The 26,203-nt window shown below is 36.3% G+C and overlaps 3 protein-coding genes and 1 non-coding gene across 7 annotated transcripts in view; 1 reads left to right on the plus strand and 3 right to left on the minus strand.

Moving 5' to 3' along the window:
* Nucleotides 1–888: 888 nt before the first annotated feature.
* Nucleotides 889–973, minus strand: TRNAP-AGG (transfer RNA proline (anticodon AGG)). Its single transcript is given in 2 exon segments — nucleotides 889–923; nucleotides 937–973. It is a non-coding gene; the product is annotated as a tRNA-Pro (tRNA).
* A 1,974-nt stretch (nucleotides 974–2,947) lies between these two features.
* HINT1 (histidine triad nucleotide binding protein 1) lies at nucleotides 2,948–5,376 on the minus strand. The gene is made up of 4 exons (XM_022832406.2): nucleotides 5,264–5,376; nucleotides 3,929–4,039; nucleotides 3,539–3,676; nucleotides 2,948–3,310 (listed from the first exon to the last, which is right to left on the minus strand). The coding sequence occupies exons 2-4, from the start codon at nucleotides 4,037–4,039 to the stop codon at nucleotides 3,179–3,181; spliced, it is 381 nt and encodes a 126-aa protein (XP_022688141.1). The 5' UTR covers nucleotides 5,264–5,376; the 3' UTR covers nucleotides 2,948–3,178.
* Nucleotides 5,377–13,446: 8,070 nt separating this feature from the next.
* Nucleotides 13,447–18,565, plus strand: LOC111259972 (uncharacterized). The gene is made up of 3 exons (XM_022832390.2): nucleotides 13,447–14,116; nucleotides 14,566–14,682; nucleotides 15,327–18,565. The coding sequence occupies exons 1-3, from the start codon at nucleotides 13,577–13,579 to the stop codon at nucleotides 15,498–15,500; spliced, it is 831 nt and encodes a 276-aa protein (XP_022688125.1). The 5' UTR covers nucleotides 13,447–13,576; the 3' UTR covers nucleotides 15,501–18,565.
* The window catches only part of LOC111259969 (glycine receptor subunit alpha-2), a 122,554-nt gene continuing 113,395 nt past the window's right edge, over nucleotides 17,045–26,203 (minus strand). For all 4 annotated transcript variants that reach the window (XM_022832385.2, XM_022832383.2, XM_022832387.2 and 1 more), the window contains one exon: nucleotides 17,045–25,943. The gene's annotated coding sequence lies outside the window, so the exon portion shown is untranslated. The remainder of the gene's footprint in view (nucleotides 25,944–26,203) is intronic.

Genomic DNA, 26,203 nt, shown 5'->3' on the forward strand with positions numbered 1-26,203 from the left:
TATTGCAAATTTCTTCACTGTTTATGCCATGGTAAGAAACATTTTCGATCATCTATGTTAAGTGGTAGGTAGCATGCCTTTATTTTTGAAGACGGACGCTTCCGTTTCCAGGCTTACTGTAAAATCTGCATTAGCCGAACTAGTTTATCAAAAACCGCTAGCCCAGGCTTATAACGCTTTTAGAAACGCTACGGCAGTAAAGACACTTGAAACAGGTGCAGACATTTACAGGCCTATTTTTGTTTTGGACATGAATGTAGACCACATTGTAGGTATCACAGCTGCAAAAGTCACATCGAAGTCGAAGCAAATCAGTGAATATCACAGAGTGGTACGTTTATGCCACACCGTTAGCTCACAATGTTGTCGAACTTACGCTAAAGAGATCTACAATGGCTACCCTATAGAATAGAGAATTTCATACATAAAGTTAGGTATATTTTATATATTTTTTATGTTAGGTAGATATATTTTGTATTATAAAGCGATACCTCGATGACAAATTGTTGGGTCTGAATACCAAATATTAAAGAAAAAAACGCGTTCACATGGCTAACACACGTTACAAACGCATTCTTGCTATATTCTCCTGTTGTATATTGGACTAAACGTTGTATAGTGCAGAGAAGTAGCAGCCTTAAAATATGATGCAAACGCGCAGGCTTATTATTTGCGTTTTATCCAAACTCGCAGTTTACCCAAATATAGCTTATAATACCACCTGCGCTAACGTTTTATCTATCACCGGTTTGCCATTGTTGTTTCCCTTACAACACAATTGCCAATGGTCAATAACTTAAGACGCATTGTATTATACATGAGGCTCTTTAGTCACCCCAAATAATCATTGGAATACAAGTGTAAAAACGAGGCAGAAAATTTAAAATATTCCGACACCAGGAATCGAACCCGGGCCTCGTGGGTAAGAGCAACGTATCCTAGCCACGTATCATAACCACTAGACCATGCCGGACGTCGTGATACGCCATTAAGCCATCGGCAATGGGAGGTTATCCAACACATTTCATAACATCCACGTGCCGCCTATTATTGGCACGTGGCAGCTCATCTTTTAATTAGGGACGACAAATAATTTAGAAATTATGCTATCAGATCACGCCGGGCGCGCAAATTTGCACCAATGCTAAAATTGTTTTATCCTCTCTCACTTTCTTTTTTTCATTCTCGACGTAACAAATTTTGAGCGGGAAATTCGAAAAAATTACCTCTAATAATACACTGCCGCATCTAGTTTCCAAGATTGTTAGCCTCAAATATACATTCAATGGAAGAATAACGAGTGTAATAAGTTTATTGGCAGTGAAATAGCATTATAATAAAAATGTTGGTGTAAAGATTAACAAGTTATATTGTGATATAATTAGTTGAGATCGGTAAAAATCAGTAAACTTGTTAAATCAGAGTCTATATGTTTACGAAATTGTAGTATGACCTTATAATTCATGAAGCTGTGTTTTAACATGACGTCGTAACAGTGAATCTTGAGGCAATTTTTCTAAATATGGGGAGCACTGGTCGGAGTCATTTTGAATGTTACGTACTTCTTTGATACTTACAACAACTGGTTGTATATTTTAATAACTCTATTAGAGACTGGACTAATTACTTGATTTATTGGATTAAGAAAGTGACAAACCAACAGTTCATTAAATTATTTAGCGGATTTACTCTAAACACCACCGTTTTTGGGAACCCGATATTAATTATAATATTCGTTATTGACAACTCGTTCATCGGTCACGTTTTTAAATTGAAAAGTAATTCCCTCTAAGATGTTCTTCAAGTGTAATTCTTGGTCTTGTTTTTATCAATTTTTACTTTTTTTTGCTTATATTTAACTATTATCATATCAAGTGTACTCACGGAGCAACATTCAGTACGTCTATCTTTGAAATCTCTTCGGGTAGTCGACGCAAGCATTTTTTTACTCTGATCATAGCAGCGCGTATCAAATAATCCATTAATGTTTTGAGTTGCCCAGTTAATAAAAAAAAATAGGCTTCATTAATTTGATCTCTCGTCATAATTTTCAACGTTTACGAAGATTCCAGAAGAATTACTGGTAAACTGAGCGAGACTTCGGAACAAATTTCGAAGATTTTTTTCATGGGCCTTACGGGATTTTTTGTGAACAGTTAAATATGCAATTAACAAATAAGGTAAAATAATAGAACAAGCCTTTTCTCAAAGGCAAACTTGAAAATAAATGTGGAAAATTCTATGCAAGTGTCCTCTGATAGTTTTAGTGTTAAGTCATAAAAATTCGAGTGGATTAGCGTTTAAAATTTCTAGGCAAACAGAATTATTGTTCTTTTTTTTAATTTTTGTAAGCCACACGAAAATGGTCCCGTAATTATCGTTCCGAAGTCATATATTTTATTCACGTATAAGCAATAAATTTCTAGGCGATCGAAAAGAAGGCCTTAAAACCTTTTTTCAGAAATTTTTACTCTCAGAGCCGGGCAGCATTAAAGACCCGTAAAACCGCGCGAGACAGGCAGCAACGCCTTCTTTCCTTCTCCGATAATGTAATATCGTTAGCATAATGCTAGAAGTACTATGGAGTCTTCTTACGCGTAGACATTCATTTGTACTGAGTAACATTTGTATTGAAAAAAAACAACCGCCCGTAGGTAGAACACGTTTCAGAAAATATGATCAGATCTGGTTTGTATAAGACAAATATCTTGACAGCTAAGTTTACTTGTACATGTAATAAGCTGATGTATTTGCTCGTGTGTTATAGGTTGTATATGATTTTCGTTGCAGACGATTTACTGTGAATTAAAACTTTACAGGTACTGTATGCCTTTTGCTTTCGTATATATTTTATTAGTACAATTTTTTTAGCCAACACCTTGTTTGGCGACCGTATTGCTGCTGCTGTCGGCTAACCGAATTACTGAAGCAGAAGGAAGAGTCAATATTAGAAATATCGTGGTATTTATTTCTAATAGGTACGGCCATACTTCATCGAACGTATTATCATATTGCACCTGCACTTCGCTATCTCATTTGCAAACGCATGCTAGTCCGTATCAATCATATATATATATATGTAATTTTTAAATAGTTATTATATTATTAAATATTTACTTGTCAATTTATTGGGCCGTATCTACTTTCAGGAAACAGATAGCAACTCCCTGATCGCACATTAGCCCGGAGGCCAGTTAAGCATACGTCCTCCGAGAACGTGCACGTGTAAGTGGTAGACACTCTGGCATCCCTCAACGCCGTCGTTGATCACCATGCGGAACCCTTTAACCAGGTTTTGCTGCTTGGCCACCTACATAATTTCATATAAAGGACACACGTAGAAATATCAAAAATTACCCAAACTGTACGTTTTTGATAGTCAGCTATTAGTATTCGTAAAAATCACGTTATAACTAACTTCTAGATAAATAGATAGTGTTTTTTTATTGCTCTTAACAATGATTTTTGATCAAGGAAGCACATATTCTGTAAATATATGCTACCCTGATAACAATGAAACACTAAGACAACGGCACACCTTTTGCGCGACGAAGAGCAGGTGCCCAAGGAGCGCTTCGTCTTCTTCCTCAGCCAACGAAAGTTGAGCAATCGCCTTACGGGGGATCACCAAAAAATGAACGGGCGCTTGAGGGTTGATGTCATGAAACGCCACACACTGTAACAGATCAAATAGACGTTTTGTAAGTTTGTGCATTACTCCTAATGGGCACAAGCTATCGACTAAGCAATGCGCTCGACTAAACAAAAATGTTTGATGCGAATGAATATATTGAATTTGACAGTCGATGAATAGATTGAATTAAACATCCCACTGGATTGCTGGTTCAAGTTGTTTTGGAGTTTCAAAAATTGAGTAGCGCCTTAAGTCATAATAATAATGACATAGCGGACATCTAATGAGACCTACCTTGTCATCTTCGTAGATGAACTTCGAGGGGATTTCGCCGCGAAGAATCTTCCCGAAAATCGTGTCTCCACCGGGGGTTGCAGTTTTAGCCTTTTCCACTTCGCTCGCCATCTATGAAAAATTATAATATATTATTAAAAAAATATCAGAAAAATAATATTGTTATAATAATGTTAAACAATGTTATTCAATCATTACACTACTTAGAAACAACACTGCAACCTTCATTTCGCCTATTACTACACGTATAAAACGCGTTATAATGAAAAATTCGTTGTAAACTTTTTTATACTGATGAGGCAAGGCGTAAGTACTTTTTTCATGTAGATAGTTTCAAGACATACGTGAAACCTAAAGAAGTATCGCGCCACGAAATAGTTCTTACTGTATAACTCAATGCACTAAAGCAGTCTCTATTAACAACGCTATACGTATTACTTAAATGAATTATTTTCAAATACAAAGCTTTGAGCTGGTGACCCGTCCACAATGCTGTTGTAAAACCGACTAAACCGAACGAAAGTGTCAAGACACACAAATAAATGTAACGGAACATAACAAGGTCGAACTCATCAAATCGAGTGACGCTTACGGCCTGTTTCTTTCATACTTTTTCAAAACTATTTAGGTATCGACGTAATCGAAAATACAAGCTAGTATATTTGAAGCAGAATATATTGGCGGATATATGTATATGCGGTAAAAACAGCTGTAAAGAAATATTACCTGACGTAAGCTACATTATGGCTACTAACGCATAAAGAATAACAAAGCCGTTCCCAAGCTGCCAAGCTTTCCAGCACGGATATCGTTTATGGACAGTGCTACAGGAACTCTCTAGGTTCACACACGGCCTCGCAGCCAATCCTTATTCTCGAAAATTTTCATTATAGTCAGGCTCTGGATGATAATTTAATAAAACTCTATTGCAGCGTCTGAGAGTCCTAAGCGTTTCATGTGATTGTTCAGTACGCAATATAAGTTCAGCATTCTATCCGTGTTTAAAGAATACCCATACTACTTTCTATCGCAGTCTCGGAACCGCTTTTGTTTGCCATCGCACGATAATCCAAAAACATACGAATTTTTTTTATGACACTAATTAGGCAACGTTTTTACTGTTAGTTGCTTTGAATAAAAGTAGAATCATGCCACGATTTTGAATTCTGTCGCGCACGCCCCTATTAATAAAGCTCAGTCATGTTTATTCATGTATCTATATATAAAAACAGATGAAAGTGACACTATAAAATACGTAAAAACTGTTAGCTACATATAATTTAATAACAAAAACATTTTTAATTGTAGGATTCAAATATTAGCTTGTTAGCTTACCCCTGACGCTAGAAACACAGTCGGCTCAATGTGATGACATCGTGTGTTGTATACCCTAGTAGCAGACGCGCCATAATAACCCAAATGATCACAATCAGGATTTCCGTCTTTTATCAACCATAACAACAACACAAAAAAAATCCGGAAAGACTGCGCGGTAGAATAATATTGCCTATACGTTTTTCTGAGCTTGTCGTGACAACAGGCAACTTTAGTACGAAGAATTTCTTCTTTACAGAAATCGGTTGTCTAATAAAGGAAGATAAACTATAAACTGAGGAAAATTTTTGTCAAACCTGAAAGAAACTGATTTTAAACTATGTAATCAAAGTTGCTGAATTTGCCGCACTTCGCCTCTTATTTAATGTTGAAATAACAATCTTTAAATAAACCCTTGTTCTTGACATTGATCTTAAGAACAACAAGATCAAAAAGAAGTTATTTTCTTATTTATTCAGTAATTTTCTTCTTAATTATTAATATAATCTTAATTATTCAGTAAAATAAATGCAGGAAGATTTAAATACAATATTCGGTATAGAATGAATTATGATGACATGAAATTTTTCTCGCTTAGATGCTATCAAATTTTTTGATAAACGAGGTTATTTTTGTCAAGGACGGGAGACTATAATAACGCGGTAACTACTAGTAAATCTGGCTGTTGAATGATCATTTTGACTGTTTTATGCATTTGACCGTAATATTTTTCAATCGTTGTGTTAACTCTATTACGCGTGCATATTCCGTCATGCAACACACCAATAAATGTTCTTTTATTTTTGTCCTATTGATATCTATACCAATTAATTTACAAGCGTGAAATAATAATTTATTATTTCCCAGTTGTTAATAAATAAAGCGATTTGTTAGTATTTTTCCTGTCAAAGTTGTAGGCAAACTTTACATTGAAATATTTATAGCATACGCTCTTTTGTAACACACATACGGTTCGAGAGATGACAGTGGACTAGTACCGATTATTTCAGCGCTTCTATACAAACAGAATTACGGAGGTACACGTCAAGAATTGTTTCTATATAACAAAGCGTTCGATGTCAGCCAAAAATTTTAGACATCTAATTTTTATTCTAAATTCCAATTTCTAAAAGAAATCTAAGACCGTTCTGGAGCGAAACAAGTTTTGTAAGCTAAAAAAAGGGTACCCTATAATCGATGTACTTTGTAATATAATTACAATCGACGTTTGTGTTACTTAAATGTGTACAGCAATAAAAATTAGACCTGAAGCAGTTGAGGCTGATAATGAAACAGATTTGCGGTTGATAGTCCTCATCACAAAGATCCATTTAGCTCAGTAGTGTGATACTATTGTAATCGCATGTTGCTACGGCACACTTGGCATCACTGATAGTTTTCATAGTTTTTTTTGAGGATATTTGAAATAACGATGCAAACTGGTTCGCATTTTAGCAATTGTCGACAATATAGACATGTATTGTTAAAAATGTCCATGTATGCTAGTTAAAAAAATATTTGAAAATATTGGAAAAAAGCTACGCAATTATTTTAAACTAAAAACTATGACTTTTTGGAAAAATACATTCCATGTAAAAAGTTATTCTGTCACCATTCATTGTTCATAATATGCTAGATAAGTTGCCAGTGGCTGCCTAAGACGAACGCCGTAGACATTCTCTGATCTTATGCCGCAGCCTACGGTGCGGCTTAAGGCATCGATTGCGTCTAACATATATGGTTGGAGAGGTGTGATGAATAAGGGTGTTAGTTCTAGCCGCGAACGTTTTAAGAGGTAATAGTAAAAGGGCAAATTGCATCTATTAGCAATTAGTCCGCAGGGATATGCTAACAAAGTACAGTTAATATGTAGTCAGAGACATTAGCCTACCATATCAGTTAGCCCACAACTGACGGATTGGTCATATGCAATGGTGGACGTACAAAAACAGCTGGGTCGGAACGTTGGCCTACCCAAAAACTCCTGGCCACTACTCTCACCTAAGATAATGGTCTATCCACTGTTAATAACATTTTTGACGTTACGAATGACAAGTATAAACCTCGTGATCTACTAAAGGCTGTTTCATACCTGAGCTACGCTGTAGCCTGCCGGAGATATCTACCGATTAAGTGCAGTAGAAACATATTCTCGATACCTCGAGTTTTCTCAAAACTTGACGACCAGAAATTGCAAGATGATGATTTTCTTGGAAAGCTTATATTTTTTTTCGGCCATTGAACGATCTTTTATTCGAGAAAGAAGATCACAATCCTAACAATTCTGGCCCAGTACCTGTAGGCAGCAGCTAAGAATGTTTTAGTTGAGGTACTGCTAGACAATGATTTTATAGAACAACTCATGTGAGTGTTGAAAAGGATTTTGTGGATGAACGTTAATCTGGAAACTGTATGATGTGCCTGGCATGAATGCATAATTCCCTAATGCAGTCGACAATGATGAGGATGATTTATGATTTTGTATTACGCGTACTTAACTTTGATGCATATATAGTAAACGTACGTTTAACTTTCCACATGTTGATAAGTTATTTTTTAATAATTCTGGGAAATTCTATGCTAAACACTTATATATAAGGCCTGAAAGGCTCAAACCTTGTCTCACTTGATTTTAACAAGCGTTTTGTAGTTTTATACTTCTAGAAAAGTGAGCAACGTTTACATGTCTGAGCCAGCTGTTTAGCCAATCATGGGTGCACCTATAAGTTCGGCCATTCAAAACAAGTATCGGAAGAAACTTGTGTTGGAAACTCGACCGGTAAAATTTGCGTTACCTAGTTCACAATGCTCGCAGCTTCCTGAATTCTATTCCCATCATTATGTTTTTATTTTAACCCGAAACCTATAATACAAATAATCTGAATTTTGAGACATCAAATTGTATCAGGTCATAAACGGAAACCTTGGTTTTTTTGCTAACTATAAACTTATTTTTACTTAAGATCGATCTCAATGATCTAACCGCCTTTTAAATGGAAAGTTGCCCTCTATGTTTGACCAAACTCGCAAGAGACCGATACATATATATATATATATATATATATATATTTGGATACCTTTTAGAAAGTCATTAACTTATTCTTAATTTGGGTAGGTAAGAAAAAACCGAAGACCGAGGCAAGTTCATACTGGAAAATGGCCGCAAACAGGATGTATTTCTTCCGGTACGCGATGAATTATCGACCAGTCCTACAGCATTTATCAAATGGCTTTGCCCAAGTTGGGCTGGATTTTAAAAGAATATAATTTTCTGTTACTAGATATGCCTTAGTTTTAATGGAGGTAATTAGAAATACCTTAAATGGACGTATTTTCTTTCCTTCCTGATAGATCCATAGCCTTTGTTAGCCGAAGTATCAGGTGAGGTAGGGCATATCGCGGGCATTCTTACCAGAACGCTTATTTATCTATCTCAATTGCGAGTTCCAGTCAATATGGGGATTCCTTTACAAATCAGAGCATGTTGGTTCTTTCCGTATGGTTCCTGTGCAGATCGTCACGTACCGTCGACCTCGATGTCTTGCGGATTACAAGCCTATCATCGCACAGAGAAAATTATCGTATTCTATTAATCGATCAGCTTTCGTCCAGTTAAGTTTAGCCAACTAGGTAACCGAATTGTTTTTTCTTAGCAACCCCTTACGTACATACTCTATTGCATCGTGCATTTCATTAGCATCGTGTTTAACTTAGAATGTCGTGTCTATCACGTGGTTGTAATTCTATCTATCTAGGTAGTATCTGAAGTAGCAAAAATCTTGTAGATTTTGGGTAGAATTTTGATTTACTTAATGACCCAAACATATATCTGGGAAGTGCAAAAGTTGTACGAACATAGCGTTGAGAGGACTTGAGCAGGAACAATCTCTTCCAACCAAAGGCTCTAGCCGATGCAAAGCAGCTATTCTCTGGCAAAAATACTAAGCACATCCAAAACGAGAGTCTAGTTTGGCTCGAGCATTTCACTTCCCAACTGTTGTCTTAACGCAACTGATTAGCCACTGATCTGCAGCTACTTTGGTTATCATTTATTAATCTACAAATATCCTTTGTTTCTGAATTGGGCTCGGGTTGCGGCATCGGCTTGATACAAATGTTTTCTATGAACATGTGTCAGCTACTATATTTCTATCTCATTATATCAAAACATGCGTAGAAGCAATTTTATCAGCGCAGAACTTAGAGAAGCGACCAGTTTTCATACTGGACTTCAAAGTGGAATATTGTTTTTGTTTACCAATATGGGTACTCCAAGAACATGAAGTATGGAACGTTCTGCTCACAGCTCGAAGTTCTGTTTCAGTTCGCGTAAATAAATTATTGTTGCTTATTGCTGAGAATGGCGGATGCACATGTTGGCTGCATTTCACCAGTGCTGCTTTCACTTTATAATAGCTCGCGACTATGACAAAATGTAACGGTCTAAATATATATAGCCCAGTTATCAGCCTAAAGTGCGCCATAACTTTCGACTCTGAATTCTTTCTGGGCACGATTACGCGAGCCATACGGTGTGCGTGCACCACGCCACCTTCATATATGTCATTTTTCGCTTTTTTTTTTTTCCATCATCCTTTTACTGTGTAAATACTTTTTCGTAAGAGAAACATCTTTATCAGAATACTTCGCGCGTATGTTCGAATCCGAACACATAACTTGTGCAATTATCGTCTCGGCCATCGCCCGGGAGACGTAACAGTCTGGCACTGTTAAGGCGATCCAAGGCTAGAGAAACTGTCAAACACCGATCACGGGTTCTTCAAATGCCGCTCGGTGGGTTTGCATTAAGTCTAACTTCTTATAGGGTTCAGGAGCCTCAAACCTATTTAAAAATGCTGTATTCTTTTCATGGTGTTTCTCTGCATCTCTCTTATTGATAAAGCCGTCGACTATAGACACCATCATAGCCGAAAGATCACCGAATAGCTTTGTCATAATCTATGATGTGATGCTTGGTCCAACCAACTCGAGACCATCTCTGCTTGGTGCTTTTGTAGTGTCGGATGCTTGCCAGTGATGAGTAAACACACCTATTTATATGTCGATGTAGTACTGAATTGTTACTTAGCATGAAATCCTGTAGCCTATTTTCGACAATCTCTTTCACCTCCTTAGCCGTTAGTCAACGAGTCTAGTCTCCTTATGAGCTTTCAGGTCTGATAGGTCTACCTACCGAGAATTGACATATCTAAAGTGGTAGCGCTTCAAGGGATATAAGAAGAAGTTCAATTTCGCATTTATTCGATAAAGTGAAGACACATATCCGTAAAGGCTTTTTTCTTTCTGGTTAGCCAGAAAAGCATATGGATTTCGTGGCGTTACACAAACATAAACTACCAGTAAGTTAAGTACAACGAACTCATTATCACTCACCCTTCGTTGATTAGCGCGACAGGGGTCAATGTTGCCTGTGAACGGCGTTAAATACTAGACATGTCCTTTCAGCTTTAAAGCTATTTCTCATGACCGCCGAAGGAAAAGTGGTACCAAATAAATATGTGCGTATATCGGGTATTTCAAGAAACTGTATACACAATTTGTACGATTATCACTTCAGTTTGATTTACACAAAATGTATAACTTCTTTTCCACAGATGTACGAAATAATTGCTGTTCCGGTCGATTCAGTACCGGCAATAGTAAGCTATTGATTCACAAATTTCAGCAAACACCTTATACGGCATCGCGACACATTTGTATTCAATTGTAGCTCCGAAATTATTTAGCGTCGTCGGCTCTCTGGCAAAGGCCTTTTTCTCCATAGCAAAATGATCCGTTAGTATCCGATCAGCGAAACGGGCGGGATATTTTATAAGATCCCCAAGCTATTTGTTTAAACGATTCTTATCAGGATATTTCTTGCATCACAATGACAGTGCACAGGTGGCCCATCCTGTCGAAAGTGACATACATACGCAATCTTCATCGAGGTCTTCCTACAGGCGTAATAAAACAGACTTTTGTAGTAAATTAGACCAGTTGACACCAGTCGCCATACTAGTAAATAAAAAAAAAAAAAGGTCTGAATAAATCTCTGTTTGAGATGCCGCACCGTACTGTGAGTTTTTACAATTATAATTATGTCGATTAATTATATATTAGTATAAGCTTGGTTTTATTGCTCCGAACTGTTTTTATCAAAAACTCTACGTTCTATTCACGTTTACTCTTTAAAATTGGCAATAATATTTTCTTCAGTCCGAATCCTCTTAATTGCGGGTACCATTTGCAACATTTTAAATTGCGATGCACATCTAAGTTGCTGATGTGAAGCTTATGATTGAGTATCCCTAAAAATACCAAGATATGTTACTATAATTTTTCAGTACAGAAGCTCGTTAATGTTTGTCGTCGTCTGGAATCCTGTCCGCGAGCATCTTAAATAATTCTATCCGTTTAAAAGTTATCTTTTATCTAATTAATTGTAAGTCGTGTATTTTCAGGAAACTTCCTGCAATATTATCGTTGTGCTCCTAATACATTGTTATACCTCGAATAGCATTTAAAAATAAACCTTCTTGCGGTTGACTTATTATTTCTAACTAACTATAGTCTGGCTGGAAAAACAATCAGGGAATACTGGCTTGCTAAACATTATATACTTTGTTTGGGACACGCTGTAGAATCGACACATTAACGGGGTCTATTAGGGGAAGCGTAATTTTGAATGTTGCATGCGACAACAGGTGTACCTGCTAGCACGAATTCTGCTGATTTGTTAAGTATGATTTTTTTTAACTGTTATATGTAAAAAATTATTCTAAAATAACAAAAATGAGGGATAAAAAGATTTCAACAACGAAAACTAACTTCTTGAATGACGTTACTTTCATTCCAACCCGGAACGAGCCGAATTCAGAGCATGCATACATATCTTATTGAAATGTAAAACGGAGTGAGTTACCAAGAAAAAAAGCTTTTTTCAGTTACAGACACCACACAGCACATACCGGCCACGATTTAATTGTACCTAATTACCACAGAGCGCTAAACTAAGATTCCTTATACTAATCTAAATGATATACAATGTGATGTGTGTGTGTTAGCTAAGTTCTTATTTAAGCATCAATTTACTTGTAATGTTTTTAATAACAATATAGGTATTTGTGGTTAGTTCTACCCGTCGCCAATTGTTCTCAATATGTCAACAAAAAACGTGTTAATCAATTCATACAAAAAAATCAGGCTTCCAAAAACGAATGAAGATGTCGGAACTCAAATGATTATCGCCTCCTGTAGAATCGTTCTAGCAACCTCAGTAGGACAGAAAGGTTCGATATTTACTCCCTAATGCCGATAAAGGAAATGGTACAATAATACTTCTAAATATAACTTCTCCACGCTATAGATAACCATTGTCGATTAGTATAGCCTAGAACTTTGAAATAGAATAAAATATTAACTATACAGTATATATAGGTCATTTGTTCAAAATCAAGAAATATATGTATATACATATATATGTATATATCTGTAAATGTCAGCGCTATTGTGTAACATTTTATCGTTCCTAATTTAAAGAAAATTCGTGTCTTATGTTATTCGGATATTCTGTTATTGAAGTTTTGTTAAAATACTTAGATATTAAGCAGAAAATTTAATTTCTAAACGTCTAAGGAATTATCCGCAGTCGATTCCACCTAGTATGTATAAACGAACGTATATATACTTAACTAATACAACTCTGTATTCCTGCGTAGGCTAATGTTGTTGTATCCGCTTTTATAGATTTTAGCAGATATTTTTTTGTTTTGCTACGTCTGTAACAATCTAAAGTTATACGACGCATCGTATAACGTCAACATTACACGGTGCATCAACGCTCAGCAACAAAAGAAGCGTTTTACAGTGACTGGTAGAAGCCATACGGAGTAACAATGGTATATTAATTGTTTAATTGAGTTTCCTTCTGTGTAAAAAAATTGCCTATTATAATGTGTGAATGATATGTTTTCCAGTATGAGATCACTGATGATTATGAAAATTAAAAAAACGTGAAAAAAGACTATGTTTCTGATCTTGGTAAACATTCTGTTATAATATGTAGCTGTTCATAACGTCTAATTTATAACGTAGTCATTTGTAGTTTTAGGAATAAAGGTGAGAGATTTACATAATCGGTTAACAGAACTGAGGGATTTAACCACAAATGTCTCAAGTCTCAGCAGGGGACACAAGCAATCTCGTCTATGAATGTCGGTGTGATGCGATGCTGAATACAATATACTCATTTGCTACCCGGAGACCATCAAGTCCACAAGGATCGACGAGTTAATCGATAATTATTCAGCACTTATCAAAGTGACGGTCGCGATGGTGGAGATCCGCGTGCAGCTGGACGGAAGTTACAACCTATGCCGAAGCATTCAGTATCCATCATTATTTATCAGGGCAGCGGGTCCTCTACGGGTGGCATTTTCGGCTTTACTTGCGGCAGCAATTATCGTGGCCTTTATTATACGTGAACAATGTCAGATTTCGATAAAATTTCAGGAAGATAAGGAAAGGAGTGCGCACTTGAGTTATTCGAAGATATGCCGACGATTTTTGCCTGCTCTTTGCGAAGGAAGACCTGTTGTTAGCGGAAGGATTTTCGAAAAACTTGACTGTACAAAAGTGCGAAATAACAGGTACTTCCAAGAACGTAAGTGTTTTCACGGCTACCCACAGTTCTTGCTTTCGCCTGAAAAAGCCGCTGACCTTATGAATCTAGTACGATTTGTTAGTACGTTCAAAGATCGTGACCAAGCCGCTGGGCCGCGAATAGCAGTGCGTGTCCTGCACAGCACGCTTATAAAACAAATAGTCTGCTTACTTAAACGTTCCGTGTGGATCAGTGCCAAATTGGAAACGGTAAGAAGCAGGAAGGAAACAGAGATTATGTTCCATTATGCTTTGCACACGCGAACTTGTTGTATTTTTTCATAGTTGCTTTAGTAGATATACGAAAAATGAGCCCGTAAATAGTTAAAGCGTTGGATGTTGAAGGTTAGACCTCAAATATTGAACGGCGATTCGGAAATGTGAAAAAAGCTTCGAAGTTCGCTTTAAACATCTTATGCCTACCGCTACTCATATCAAATAAACGTATTTCATTGTGGCCTATTGAATCATATGTTTGACCCAAGTAGTGCCCGTTGTTGTTACTTCAATGTTTGTTTTAGCATATTCTTTATCTTAAATGGGCATAGTTCGTTCCAGTTGATGCCAGCATTTCAGTTATTACATCTCATTTTTGTGTAGAGCAAAGGCAAGTCTGGTTTGATCAGTTCATATTATTTAAGTATATGTGCCTCCTGAAGGTCTACAATCGTATTGGCGGTGGCGGATGTAAGTTCGTGTCACGTCAGCTTCTCGACGGCCTCGAATACTTAATTTCCGCAATACCAAAGCGTGACAAAGAAGAATCTCCGGATGAGGTAAATATCCCTCTCAAAACTTATTCTTAGAATTAGCAAATTACATGCGTGTCCGAATGAGGTACGATCAAGCCACTTCATATCAGGAAAATGCATCAAGTAAGCACTGTATAAGTCGACAGTTTTATCAGGATTGCACTCTGCACGGGTATTATTAAAATACCCAAGCAGATGAAAACCGGGCAAGGTAATAACAGTGACAATGGGAGAATCTTCTTATAGTAGTTCTTTCTTACTTGGAAATTCGTTAAAAGAAGTAAAGCAACATTGTGGTGCTCTTTTTAGCTTTCTTCACAAACCTTGATTATGTATTCATACATTTTCTTTTATAATAAATAATATGATACGAAAAAATTAATACAACCGTTTAGTATATTTAAGACTTACAAAAAAACTAGGCTTATAGTTGCGAATGCATATGGAATCCACCGAACACATGTAAAACAATAATAGGTATTCTCGAAGTAACTTACAATAATTGCCGCAATAAAATTGTAACTGTATTCGTATAAAGATTCAAAGTTTTTCGACTAATAACTTGATTTCAACTATTCTATTCCTCATAGTTTTGAGCTTTTTTAGAGAGCTACATCGTATCTGGTTGTGATTTTTTCATATTATTATCACTAACGTATGTATTACAGAATGTCGTTGCTGCTGTCAGATTCCTAATCGGCTCGATCCCGCTTGTGGCCGAATGTTCGCAGCTCGTCGATCAGGATTATGTTAATCAGTTCATAGAAGAGTTAAAACTTGTAAGGACAAAAGAAGACATTGAACTGTATCATTTACCCCCGCGGATGAATTCGAAGAAATAACTTTGAATCACTATGATATTGGGACTCGATTAATATCCAAGCCTGGTTACCAAGATTACCAAAACCGTTTTCTCTGCGATTAAAATAACTAACACGTTTTAACTTAACTGAACGTATCATCCCATGATATATATATATATCATGGGATACATATATATATATATATCATGGGATCTTAGATTTCAAATAAAAAAGAACAGTTGAGCGAGATCAATCTTTCATATAATACGTAACGTTTCCGAGCGAAAAATTTAAATAATTACTTTCCAATAAACCTGTAACTTAGTTTGTTTGACGATGAAAGGCTTTCTGATTTCGGACGGACAATTTTATTTCAACAGTTTCATTTAATATATAGATAACTAAAAGAAAACATGCAGGGCGATGTAAAAAAAGTTGGCTGGAATAAAGCACACGTTACACTGATACACCCAACTTAAAATACGCTAGTTTAGCAGTTTTACTGTTGCTAAATTAGTTACGTTTACAAAAATGAAAATGACGTTTCATTTATTAGCTAAAAGTAATGTAATCATAGCAATATTTATTTAGGCTAATTTAATTTATTTAACAACCTTAATTTAAGACAGGAGGCTGGGTCGAAACCAAAAAGAAGGCTTTAGGCAAATGTAGTTCTACAAACATATCAGTTATGCAGGTACAGTCGCGACGATCGTATTTTATTGAAAAATTTCGACAAGAATTACGGAAAGTTTTACGAGAGCCGGAAGGCTTTATGTGTAAAAGCTAAATACATCGCCTAAAAGACCTAAATTAAATCCGTCAGCTAAATAATTTATTTCTAATAATTCAAAGATCAGTGCGGTCTATGCGTACCTGATCTTACTTAATACATTTCATTTCACATAATAAACTGTTTAGATTATATCTATTCGTGCTGCCTGTTTGATACCTTTAGCTAAACTATAGTTTTCATGCTGCCCATCAAAATCGAACAAGTGCTTCGTCTTTAAATGCTCCCTAAACCTAAAAGGTTTGATAAAGTAAACCTAACCTCGTCGTCTTGTACGAGGCTATAGTCGGCTGAATCGTGTACCCTTATCTATTTATTTTTTATGATACGGCAAGCTTATTTCTTCAATAGTCACGTACCTGGCTGACTACCTCTTATATACATACTTGTGATAAACGGCCAATATACTTATTTTCTGTGCATACATTTTGTTGCTTAATTGCGTTGGACAATCTGTGCTTCACAATACAGAACTATATGTTACCAAGTGAAGTATATTGATGCGTTTATCGAACCAAACGGGTGCAGGGTCACTTCCACAGTGATACATAGGGCTAATGCTATGGCTAATGATACTTTTAACACCAAGAAGTCGAAACAGAGGAGTCTTTGGAGTGGGTTCTGCATTTGCTGATACATGAATGGTTCTATTCTGCAGTGAGCTCGGCAGATGGCAGGAGATTGACTGCTTATATCGCTCAAATTAGAGGCGGAACATTACAGTAAGCCGTATAAGCTAGGAGTATACTTGAGCATGCAATGTATAGCTACGAAATGAAGGCACCATTACTTGCGTGCATCAGTGTTGCTTTAGTCCTGGTCATCATTCAGTACAACATTTATCATAATAATTATCATTATCATATAATAACAGTAATAATAATTATTATTACTGTTTATATGGTATAGTTATTGTTATCCTTAATCGTATTTTAGTTTATATATGGAAGCCTTTTTTGCCTACGAAGTACAATGCGTTTATGACGCTAATATACCTGTTTTTGTTAGGAGTAGAGTTTCTGTGCAGAAGGCATACGTTTGATGAAATGAACCTTCTACGGCTTTGTAGATCTTTCCCGCTTCTAACACAATGTATCTATTTAACAAATGATCTATGTAAAAACATGTACAATATTCACTGAAATAAATATGTAATATGGTTGCAATGAAATAACCTAGCAATGTCTGTCCATGCTGATTCCCAAAGATCTCTTCAGATGTATTTGTAGAATTTTCACAGTTTCTTGTAGATACGTTCATATCATAAAGTTTAGTGTAGAAATTTTGTGTTTGTTCAATGGCAATCGCTTTAGTTCCCGATGGCTGTATTATTAGCAATAGTATATCTGAAATGAATAAATTCAAGTAATAAGAGTTTGTTCAATTTAATTTCTGCTTTGACAACAGCAACGTTAAACTTTTAGTTTGTTCTCCTTAGCACTGTATTTGCCTTACTAATGATACGCATCACTAGGATTCTATGTATCCTTGGATTTTAGGTGAAGTTTAACGATTCCGAGCAAAGCTGCATTTCGCCTCCTTCATGTTTCTAGGGCCCAGGTGGCAATAAATATGAGATATGTAGGTACTAATACGTAATAAATAAGAATATTTTGAGAACAAAAGCTCAATTAAGACACAATAATTATAATAACATCGATTATTATCAGATAATTGTAACTGAGTTGGATCGGTAAAAATGGCAACTTGCGAGTGACGCAAGCATAAGGGTTATCTTGAAGCAACGGATGCGATGACATAGCATACTCTTTTTCGTTCACTCTTCGTTTTCTTGTTTCGGCTTTTCTTCGTTTCTATATATATATATATATGTTGCTAGATATTCTGACGCTTCAAAGGTTCTATCATCGTAGCAGCTCGTCGTTTGACATTCGTACCGTGCGCCACTCGACTCTATAAAAATGTGTTATTTTTTCTTGTATTTCTCAAGCACTCCAACGTAATTCCCTAGACGTAATTGTTGATCATAGTTCTTAAGTGGGCCAATGGGTGTATCGGTGCACACATCACTTGTTATTATTGCTCTTATTTCATCGTATGGCCATTATCAATATTGCCTCAAGAAGTAGTTCAATAATTTGCTGACAAATCATAAACTGTTAGAGGAAGCGATTATAAAAATGTATGTAACCCAGATTCGGCACAGAGCTAAAGAAAAAACAAAGGATAATTAGTTTTTACAAAACTCCAGTATTGAGGAGTTACATCGGACTGGGCTGGATTCTTTGTTTTTTTTTTTTCACTTATTCAAAACTTAATAATGCAGAAAATAAGGATCTGTTTTTGGATAGTGGTTAGTTTTTCGTGTTGCTGACGCTTTGTGCTTTTCTGCGTACAGCGGAGCTGGTTAGTGTTTCATCGACTAAAGTTTTCTGGGTTTCCCTTGTGACTCCATTCTATGGCTTAACATTATCTAATGTAGCTGCGTTGAACCACTGACAAATCACGTTTTTATAGGTCAACTATACGTTTTGTTGTTGCCGTTAGCAGAGTTGTTCTTTAATAAAAATTACGAAATCGTACACATGGATGTTATCCCGTGTGCGGTGTGTATACGTCTGTGTTTTTGTATATATCTTCATTGAGACAAGCAAAACTTTTTGCTTATTTGCATCGTCTTATATTTATGTATCTGTGTTTGTAATGGTTGTTGGTGGCGTGTTTGCGGTCGTCAGTTCTTAGCTTTATGGTGTCCTTGCACTTCTATTTTATTGATACAGTTAACTCTGCTACGGGTTTTCTATGCGCTAGATATATGTGTTGAACGGTTGTTACGGTAGTAGAAATGACTTCATCATGGTGGCGAACGTATCAAAGCGGAGGTTCGGGCTACTCAATCGAACGTCGCTTCTAGGTCAAGGTTCGCCAATTGAAATCGCGTTTGCTTTTAGCAGCTCGAAGTTAGTAACAGCGGCTACGGGTGATGGCAGGACACTATTTGTTGCTGCACACTGTTGCTTTTCTATTGACACTCTACTAGAATTTCTGGCCATTATGATTATTATTAGTAGTATCATTTAGTTAGAAGCCTCCCGCTGCCTGTTTGTGGATGCCCTTGTCGTTGCAACATTAGCATATCCGAGAATACTTCAATTTATTGAGGGTACGAAATTTTGACAAGACTGTAATGAGACAATGAACCGTGAAAGAGGCATTAGGCCTTCAGGTCAGACTATCTATGCGCAACAATCACAGATTACTGCCGCACTCATCCTGAAGGTCAGTACACAACCCTTTTCAAAAATACGCTTTATAGTTGTAGGTCCATGAAATACTCCAATGGTATGTTAGCGATAACAATAGCTAGCCTGAATATGGAGGGCAACGTGAACAGACATTTTCTGAAAAAAGCATTGTTCTAGCTTGACATAAGTGACTGTAACGGTAGCAGGCTGGTAGTGTGCGTCTAAATTACGGGGTAACTCTTAGTTTGGGATTGTTGTTGTCATCCCAAGAGTCGGCGGACTCTTTATAATCCGCTATTGTAGGAAGTTTATAAAACAAATTGCAGTACAATTTCTAAGGGGCGTTCTCTTCACTATTAACTCCTTTTCACCACTTTAACCATTATTATGATCTTTCTCCCGTTAATTTTTCTTTGTAACATAATCGCTTATTATCATTATAATTTCTCTGTTTTAATAATGGCTCGATTTACCTACACCCATATACAATTGAATATCTATATTTGGTTGTATATTATGTCTTCATAATCAACTACTTGCTATTTCTTTGCAAACGTTGCTTTCTAATTGTCGTCATTACTCTGCCCCATGCTCGAATTGCACTGTTTCTTTTGCTTGTCTTTTTCATAATGGATTTTGTATTGTTTTCTTTTTGACCCTTTGGTGGAAGTTGTCTACGCGTAATACACCTTTATATATATATATGTGTATGTATATATATATATGTATGCGTGTTTTTCTAAATGTAAATAGGCTGAACATGAATGTCCGATAGAATCGTATAATCCCGACTCAGCTTGAATCAGCTCATATAATTTTTATCTTTAAACATTGTTTTAAATATCTTTTTTTTGTCAAAAATCTATGTTTTACGTTTATATGTATGTAATGGGATATACTTTGTTTGTTTATATTAAAAAATTTTTTAATTCACTAGAGTCGAAGTATAAAATAGATCAGTTGGTCATCCACCCACCACCAGATTTTTATCTATTTTTGTTGATCAACTAGTTAATCTCGTTTGGACATTGACGATAATGCACGTTTTAACAACGAAGTATAAACATATCGCTTATGTCATTTTAACGCACGAAAGTTTGCCTGGGCTAATCTTGGCGAAGCTCGCATATGGGCTACACTTATTCTGATCCTGCAGTAGAGTTCTGCTTTTTTTTCTTTTTCGATAAAATGTCTGTTATACACAGCTCAGAAACATAATAAAATTGTAGTGAAGCATGCCTTTGACAATATGAGGCTACCTTGCTTATTTAAATATAATTAATAGTAACAGTGATGATAAAAAATATCGAAAATTTATCGCGATAGTGCATTTCAACCTCACTGCTAATAATAGTCATACCGACTGGTAGCACTATAACTGGTATTAATAATAAGGATACAGTCGACTCATTCCAGCTACACGGTTACTGATGCTATTTTCTATTGTTGTTGAAACCACAGATTCTGGATGCGTGTTTCGGAGTATTTAGTATCCTGAACTCTGAAATCATGTCATGCGGCCTTTTGCATACAATATAACACCCGTTCATCGTGCTTGTTGCTATTTTCATGTTCAGCAATTAGGAGGAAGTCTAATGCCAGTAATGGTGGTAATTTATATCATTAAGTAGAAACACTGATGATAAATTTTGAGAGAGTAGCAGTTGTCATAATGAGGGTAGTACAATGAGGGTAGGAACAGCCTAGTCGTTGTCGTTCAAACCTTCTGCTTTTATGAACTCTTGCAATCATTTTTACCCTCACATACATAGATTTTCTTATCAGTCTATTTCATTTCCAAGCTAACTTTTACCTCTTACTCAATGTTAGCTGTTCCACATAACATTCGAACCGGTTTTCTGTTCATCCGAGACAGTACTCGATAGTGTCTTCGTCAATATGATGTATGAAACCGGTTTGAATGCTAGTTTTAAAACCTTTTCTTAAGGTCTCAATATCGGGAGGATCTTAATGAGGAATTATTCCTTTTAGGATTATAATATTTGTATGCATGGGAAGTCTGTTTCAAGGTACCGTCCTACGACACAAATATTATGTAAAAATCAACTCCGATTCTATAGTCCAAATGCGTCTCAGATTAGAATTTTATGGTAAGCAACGTTAAGTTACTATTTATTGAGCCAGGGGTAAAATACAGGAATAGCATTATCCAAAGCCCGAAAGGCGTCCGAAGCTCCGAGAGAAATAGCGAGCTTCGAGACGTCTTCGAAAAGTATTTCCCGCTGCGGAGTGCCTAGCCTTTGTCACAACAGAATTCCACATATATCGAAAAGTCGACCTCGGACGTTCTTATTTATTTTGTCTTTGTCCTGGCTGACTAAAAAAACATCGGCTTGATAAAAATTAATCTTAATCAATTTACGCTGGCTCATAGTAAATAACGGAATAGCAGTCGGCATTACGCAACTCCCACCGTCGACATTTTTGCGTTCTTTCGCTTGCCACTTTTTTATGACTGTGACGCGGCTGGAACGAGATAGTTTTGTGTTTTACTAAAGTGGAAAAGTTTTCCAAGAAGGCGTAAAGCAGCTGGCTGATTGTATAGCAGACATATTCTAGCCAAAAGCCAATTACACATACGTTGACTTTCCACGAGTGATTTTGTATTGCAGCGTGTCGCTAATAGCGCGGAATTTTGATTCTTATGTTAAACAATATTCCGTGTGCAAAAGCTCCCAGTGAATATTTAGCAGATTTCTGTATGTTTTTTTTTGTTGATTTTAGCCTAGGTGTTTACTGTTCAAGTGCCATAGGTGCGAATTATAAATTCGCAATTTCTGTGAGCAGATCAGTGCGAAGTCGAAAATTTGAAGAGTAGGCGTTAAGGAAAACCCTACAGCAGCAGCAGCAGCTATGGCTGGAAACTATTTTTGTTCCTTTTATCTCCCAATAACGGGTTTCGTTGGCTGGGGCGAAATTGGGGTGTCAGATCCCTTCAAGGCGCGATGTCATGTACGCCAGTAGCGCGCGCTAGGTTCGAACCGTGCGTAGACACACTTTATTTCGTGCTGGGAGTTAGTTAACGGCGGTATCGGACGTACAACTCGAAATATTCAGTAGTCCGTATTCAGTGTATTCAGAAGTATTCAGTGTAAACTACTGATGTACTCGCATTATGTCGATTGACTGGAACTTTATTTGCACCAGGCGCCATGTTTACTACGGCTTCAGTAGTTTTCCGACTAACGTAATAGTCTTCTTATGGTACACACAACTATATTAGTTATGTATTTATACTTTTACATATATATGCACCTTTAGCTTTGATTACTCGCAAATTCGACATTAGTATCTTTGGCAACTGCCAAAATTGCTGGGTCAGCATAAAATTATAATTTATTAGCATTATAACAATAGCAAAGATAAAAAAAACCTGATCTGATAGAAAAACACGCAGACATTCTTGAGAGGAAATAAATAGAGAACGTACTAGACTATTAAACCTCGCTACTCGTAGAGTTTATCTTGGATATAAATCAATGAAACAGGTTCACTAACAGAACAATAAAAAGTGTTCAATCGTATAGAAATTATTAGCCGTTTTAATTGTTTTTCCTAGAAAATCACTGCTCAGTTCAGCACATCTTCAGTTCTTCGTTGTTTTTTAAGCACCAGTATTATTGGTATAATAATAATAAAGAAATATTGACAACTGAATGTAGTATTAACGCATTACTAAGTATTGCAGATTCAAAATTAGAATCTTACTAGAAAAAAATAGTATACCATTGTTAGGCTCGATAAAGCGACAAACAACGTTCAACTCATAGTTTGTATATTTGCGATCAGGTGGTGTCGATACATTTTAATAACGGTTAAATCAATAAAAAAAAACTATCAGGAAACCAAGAAGTTGAAGAAATCGGTCAGCGCTGTCTCCACGATATAAATAACGGTTGATCCAATGAAGATAAATCGACTTTAACAGTGGTAGCCACTAATCCATATTAAGCACGGAACACCCGCCCCGGAACGCAGAAGCATCCTTGAACATATGTTCCTAGTGTTGTCAGATACGAGAATTTTATTGACCCTAACTAAAAAATGAATGTACTTGTATGATCTTCTTAAATTAAATATGTAGCACGTTTCCATACGTGATAAACCAGATATGTAGGCACCGTTATGAAATAATGCCTTTGAGTTTCATGTTTATGATGAACATATCGTGATCCATCATAGAATACTTGTAGGTAAAGGTTCATTTGATCGATACCGATATACGTGGGCGCCGTTCTCGGCATTTTCCTATATGCGTTTAATATCATGCAAAAATGCAATTTATCCAATAGAAATGGTGCATACATTTTTGATTGCATTAGCGGTTTTCTCCAATTTTATCATATTATATTTTTTGTTCGCATTATTGTATGTAGTCTCAAATCATTTAACCATTCCTTATCGCACAGATGTTGTTTCTATTCAGAATTGTTAGGGTATAAACTTGTGTATTTAGAACGTAGTGTTATATATCGGCACACAGATTAAACGGGGAAACTGAAGAACATTGATGACAACAGTTATGTGACGTGTTGTCTTTTTAACAGCTTTTATCTATTTCTGTTAATTTTTCTTTTGGTCGGACGTAAATTTCGGAATATTTTGTTCCGATTACAGAGTTAATTAGATTAAACGAAAGACACACAAATATATATGTTTTGTCGTTTCAGCTGTATATTGTCTGTATCATGAAAATGTCTGAAAAGTCGAAATGTCTAATTCTACGCGTAACAATTGAAACGATGTGAATAGAGTATATCAATGTTTTCTTCGAATCCGGTTCTTGTGCCTTATCAAAGGCTTAAGTGGTGAGAACTAACGCTTTTGGTTTTTATTGGCGTTGTTTAAGGATTTCCGCCTTAACGACTAATAATTAGAATTGAGAAGAAAGAAATAATTAGAACGACTATTTTGGTTGGTTTTCCTAATTATCATCGACCAAAATAGAAAAGTAAGTTAGCATTATGCAGCATTCACTCAAAGTTAATATGGTAGTAATTCATAACCGGTAAGACGATCACAGAATGGGTGCTGTTTTGGAAGCAGAGCAGCGCACTAACCCATAAATACCTGCGGCTAGATAACATCTTTGCAATAGCAATAGAAAAATTTGCCTTCAATATTTTTCGATAATCCATCTTTTAAAGCTCATCAAGGTATCAATCAAATGAGGGAAGGATATATCGGGTTGATTTTAACCTATACCACACTGTGTTTTCGTTATTTCATGCTTCAAGAATAGATAATATAACGTGCACTCTTCGAAAGAGTCCTTGTTAAAATTAAATGTCTCTAAACTATATTTGTGTTTTTACTTCACAGAACTTAATTCTTCCGTTGTTTCTTTTTTTAGTAAATGTCGTTAGTTGTTCACCGGTAAGTACAATATAAGATGCCCAGAACATCAAGCCATAACGCGGGTCGCCTTGGCGGTACCTTGTTACCTATTGAGGTGCTGACTGGTGAGGGTAACCAGTATGACAACGATATCTAGGATCTCAACTTTAATTGTAATTGTAATTATTATATAACGATGATAACAGTAACAAAGGTCTCTTGTTTTGATACAAGTAACTTCTCATTTAGCAGGTCTTATTCTTACCTTATTGTTATTACCAATTAATATTAAAACCATGCGCTCGTGTAAGGAATTTAGGTAAAATTGCCTCGCATCCCATTCCATGGCATGTTGTTTTTGTTGTTCTAGTCGAGTATGGATGGTTGGGCAGTGACTACTTCTTGCTATAACGAGGAGAAAATGACGAAGGTAAATGAATGACTTCGCAATGTTCCGTGTGGTCAAAGGAAGTGATATAATCAAGTAGCTGGTATTATGATGTATATATATTCATATACGTATCATAGTATTATCAGCTTTCACCGGTTCTCTGTTATCCCATGATTGCTGTCAATGCCGCGTTTGTAGCCCAAATTGATGTTAGAAATACGTACTTCTTTTTTTCTAGGATTAAAAAAAATTTAAAAAACATAAAAAGGATCTTAAAGACGTATTTTTTTGAGTGTCGTTATTAACATCCACCTCGTCGCCACCGCTATTATGCTGGTAGCAAGAAGTAGTTTGGTCTGTTTTAGTCCTCTCCATTCTTAAAAGAAAGGAATTGAAGACGGTGTAATATATATATATATATATATATGTTCTTCCGACGTTCTAGATAAGATCAGACCAAAATGTCAAAAGAATGAAGTTGCACTTATGATCGGCGTGCGATTTGGAGAACGGGATGAAAACGAATGGTTCTTGTAGTGACTGATGGCCGTTTATGCTGCCTGAAATTTTGTTGATGTCGGTGAAGGAGGTAGCTTATGGTCTGGCCATATCAGGCCGGATCAGACATGCTACTTCCTGGGTAGGATACCAAGGACCATTCCAAGGGCGCAGGCCGCAGAGCCGAATCCATTTGCTTGTGTCTGCCCGCCTCCCTGTATGGTATTAAGCCGGTCCTATAGCACGATTGCATAAAAGTCAAAAAAGAATTATACCGATTACACACTGACTTTTGTACCCATTCCCAATAGGTGTCAAGGAAGATGAGGTTGTATACGCAGAAAAAAATCTCACATATACATGTGCGAATAATATTTCAGAATACAGTTAATTTAACATCGTGTTCTAATTGCCTAAAACGGGATAGAAGTAGATGCAATGCATATATGCCATGAAATAACTGAATATAATTACCATGAAATCAAACATAGGCCTG

The sequence above is a fragment of the Varroa jacobsoni genome, unplaced genomic scaffold (assembly GCF_002532875.2).
Source record: "Varroa jacobsoni isolate VJ856 unplaced genomic scaffold, vjacob_1.0 scaffold_389, whole genome shotgun sequence".
In the NCBI taxonomy this organism is placed as follows: Eukaryota; Metazoa; Arthropoda; class Arachnida; order Mesostigmata; family Varroidae; genus Varroa; species Varroa jacobsoni.

Excerpts from the sequence above, each read along its gene's own strand:
- LOC111259972 (XM_022832390.2), top strand. The coding sequence starts at position 13,577 with ATGGTGGAGATCCGCGTGCAGCTGGACGGAAGTTACAACCTATGCCGA. Across the intron at positions 14,117-14,565 it reads TCAGTGCCAAATTGGAAACG|GTCTACAATCGTATTGGCGG; the intron begins GTAAGAAGCAGG and ends TGCCTCCTGAAG. Across the intron at positions 14,683-15,326 it reads AAGAAGAATCTCCGGATGAG|AATGTCGTTGCTGCTGTCAG; the intron begins GTAAATATCCCT and ends TATGTATTACAG.
- HINT1 (XM_022832406.2), bottom strand. The coding sequence starts at position 4,039 with ATGGCGAGCGAAGTGGAAAAGGCTAAAACTGCAACCCCCGGTGGAGAC. Across the intron at positions 3,677-3,928 it reads TCATCTACGAAGATGACAAG|TGTGTGGCGTTTCATGACAT; the intron begins GTAGGTCTCATT and ends GATCTGTTACAG. Across the intron at positions 3,311-3,538 it reads TGCTCTTCGTCGCGCAAAAG|GTGGCCAAGCAGCAAAACCT; the intron begins GTGTGCCGTTGT and ends GAAATTATGTAG.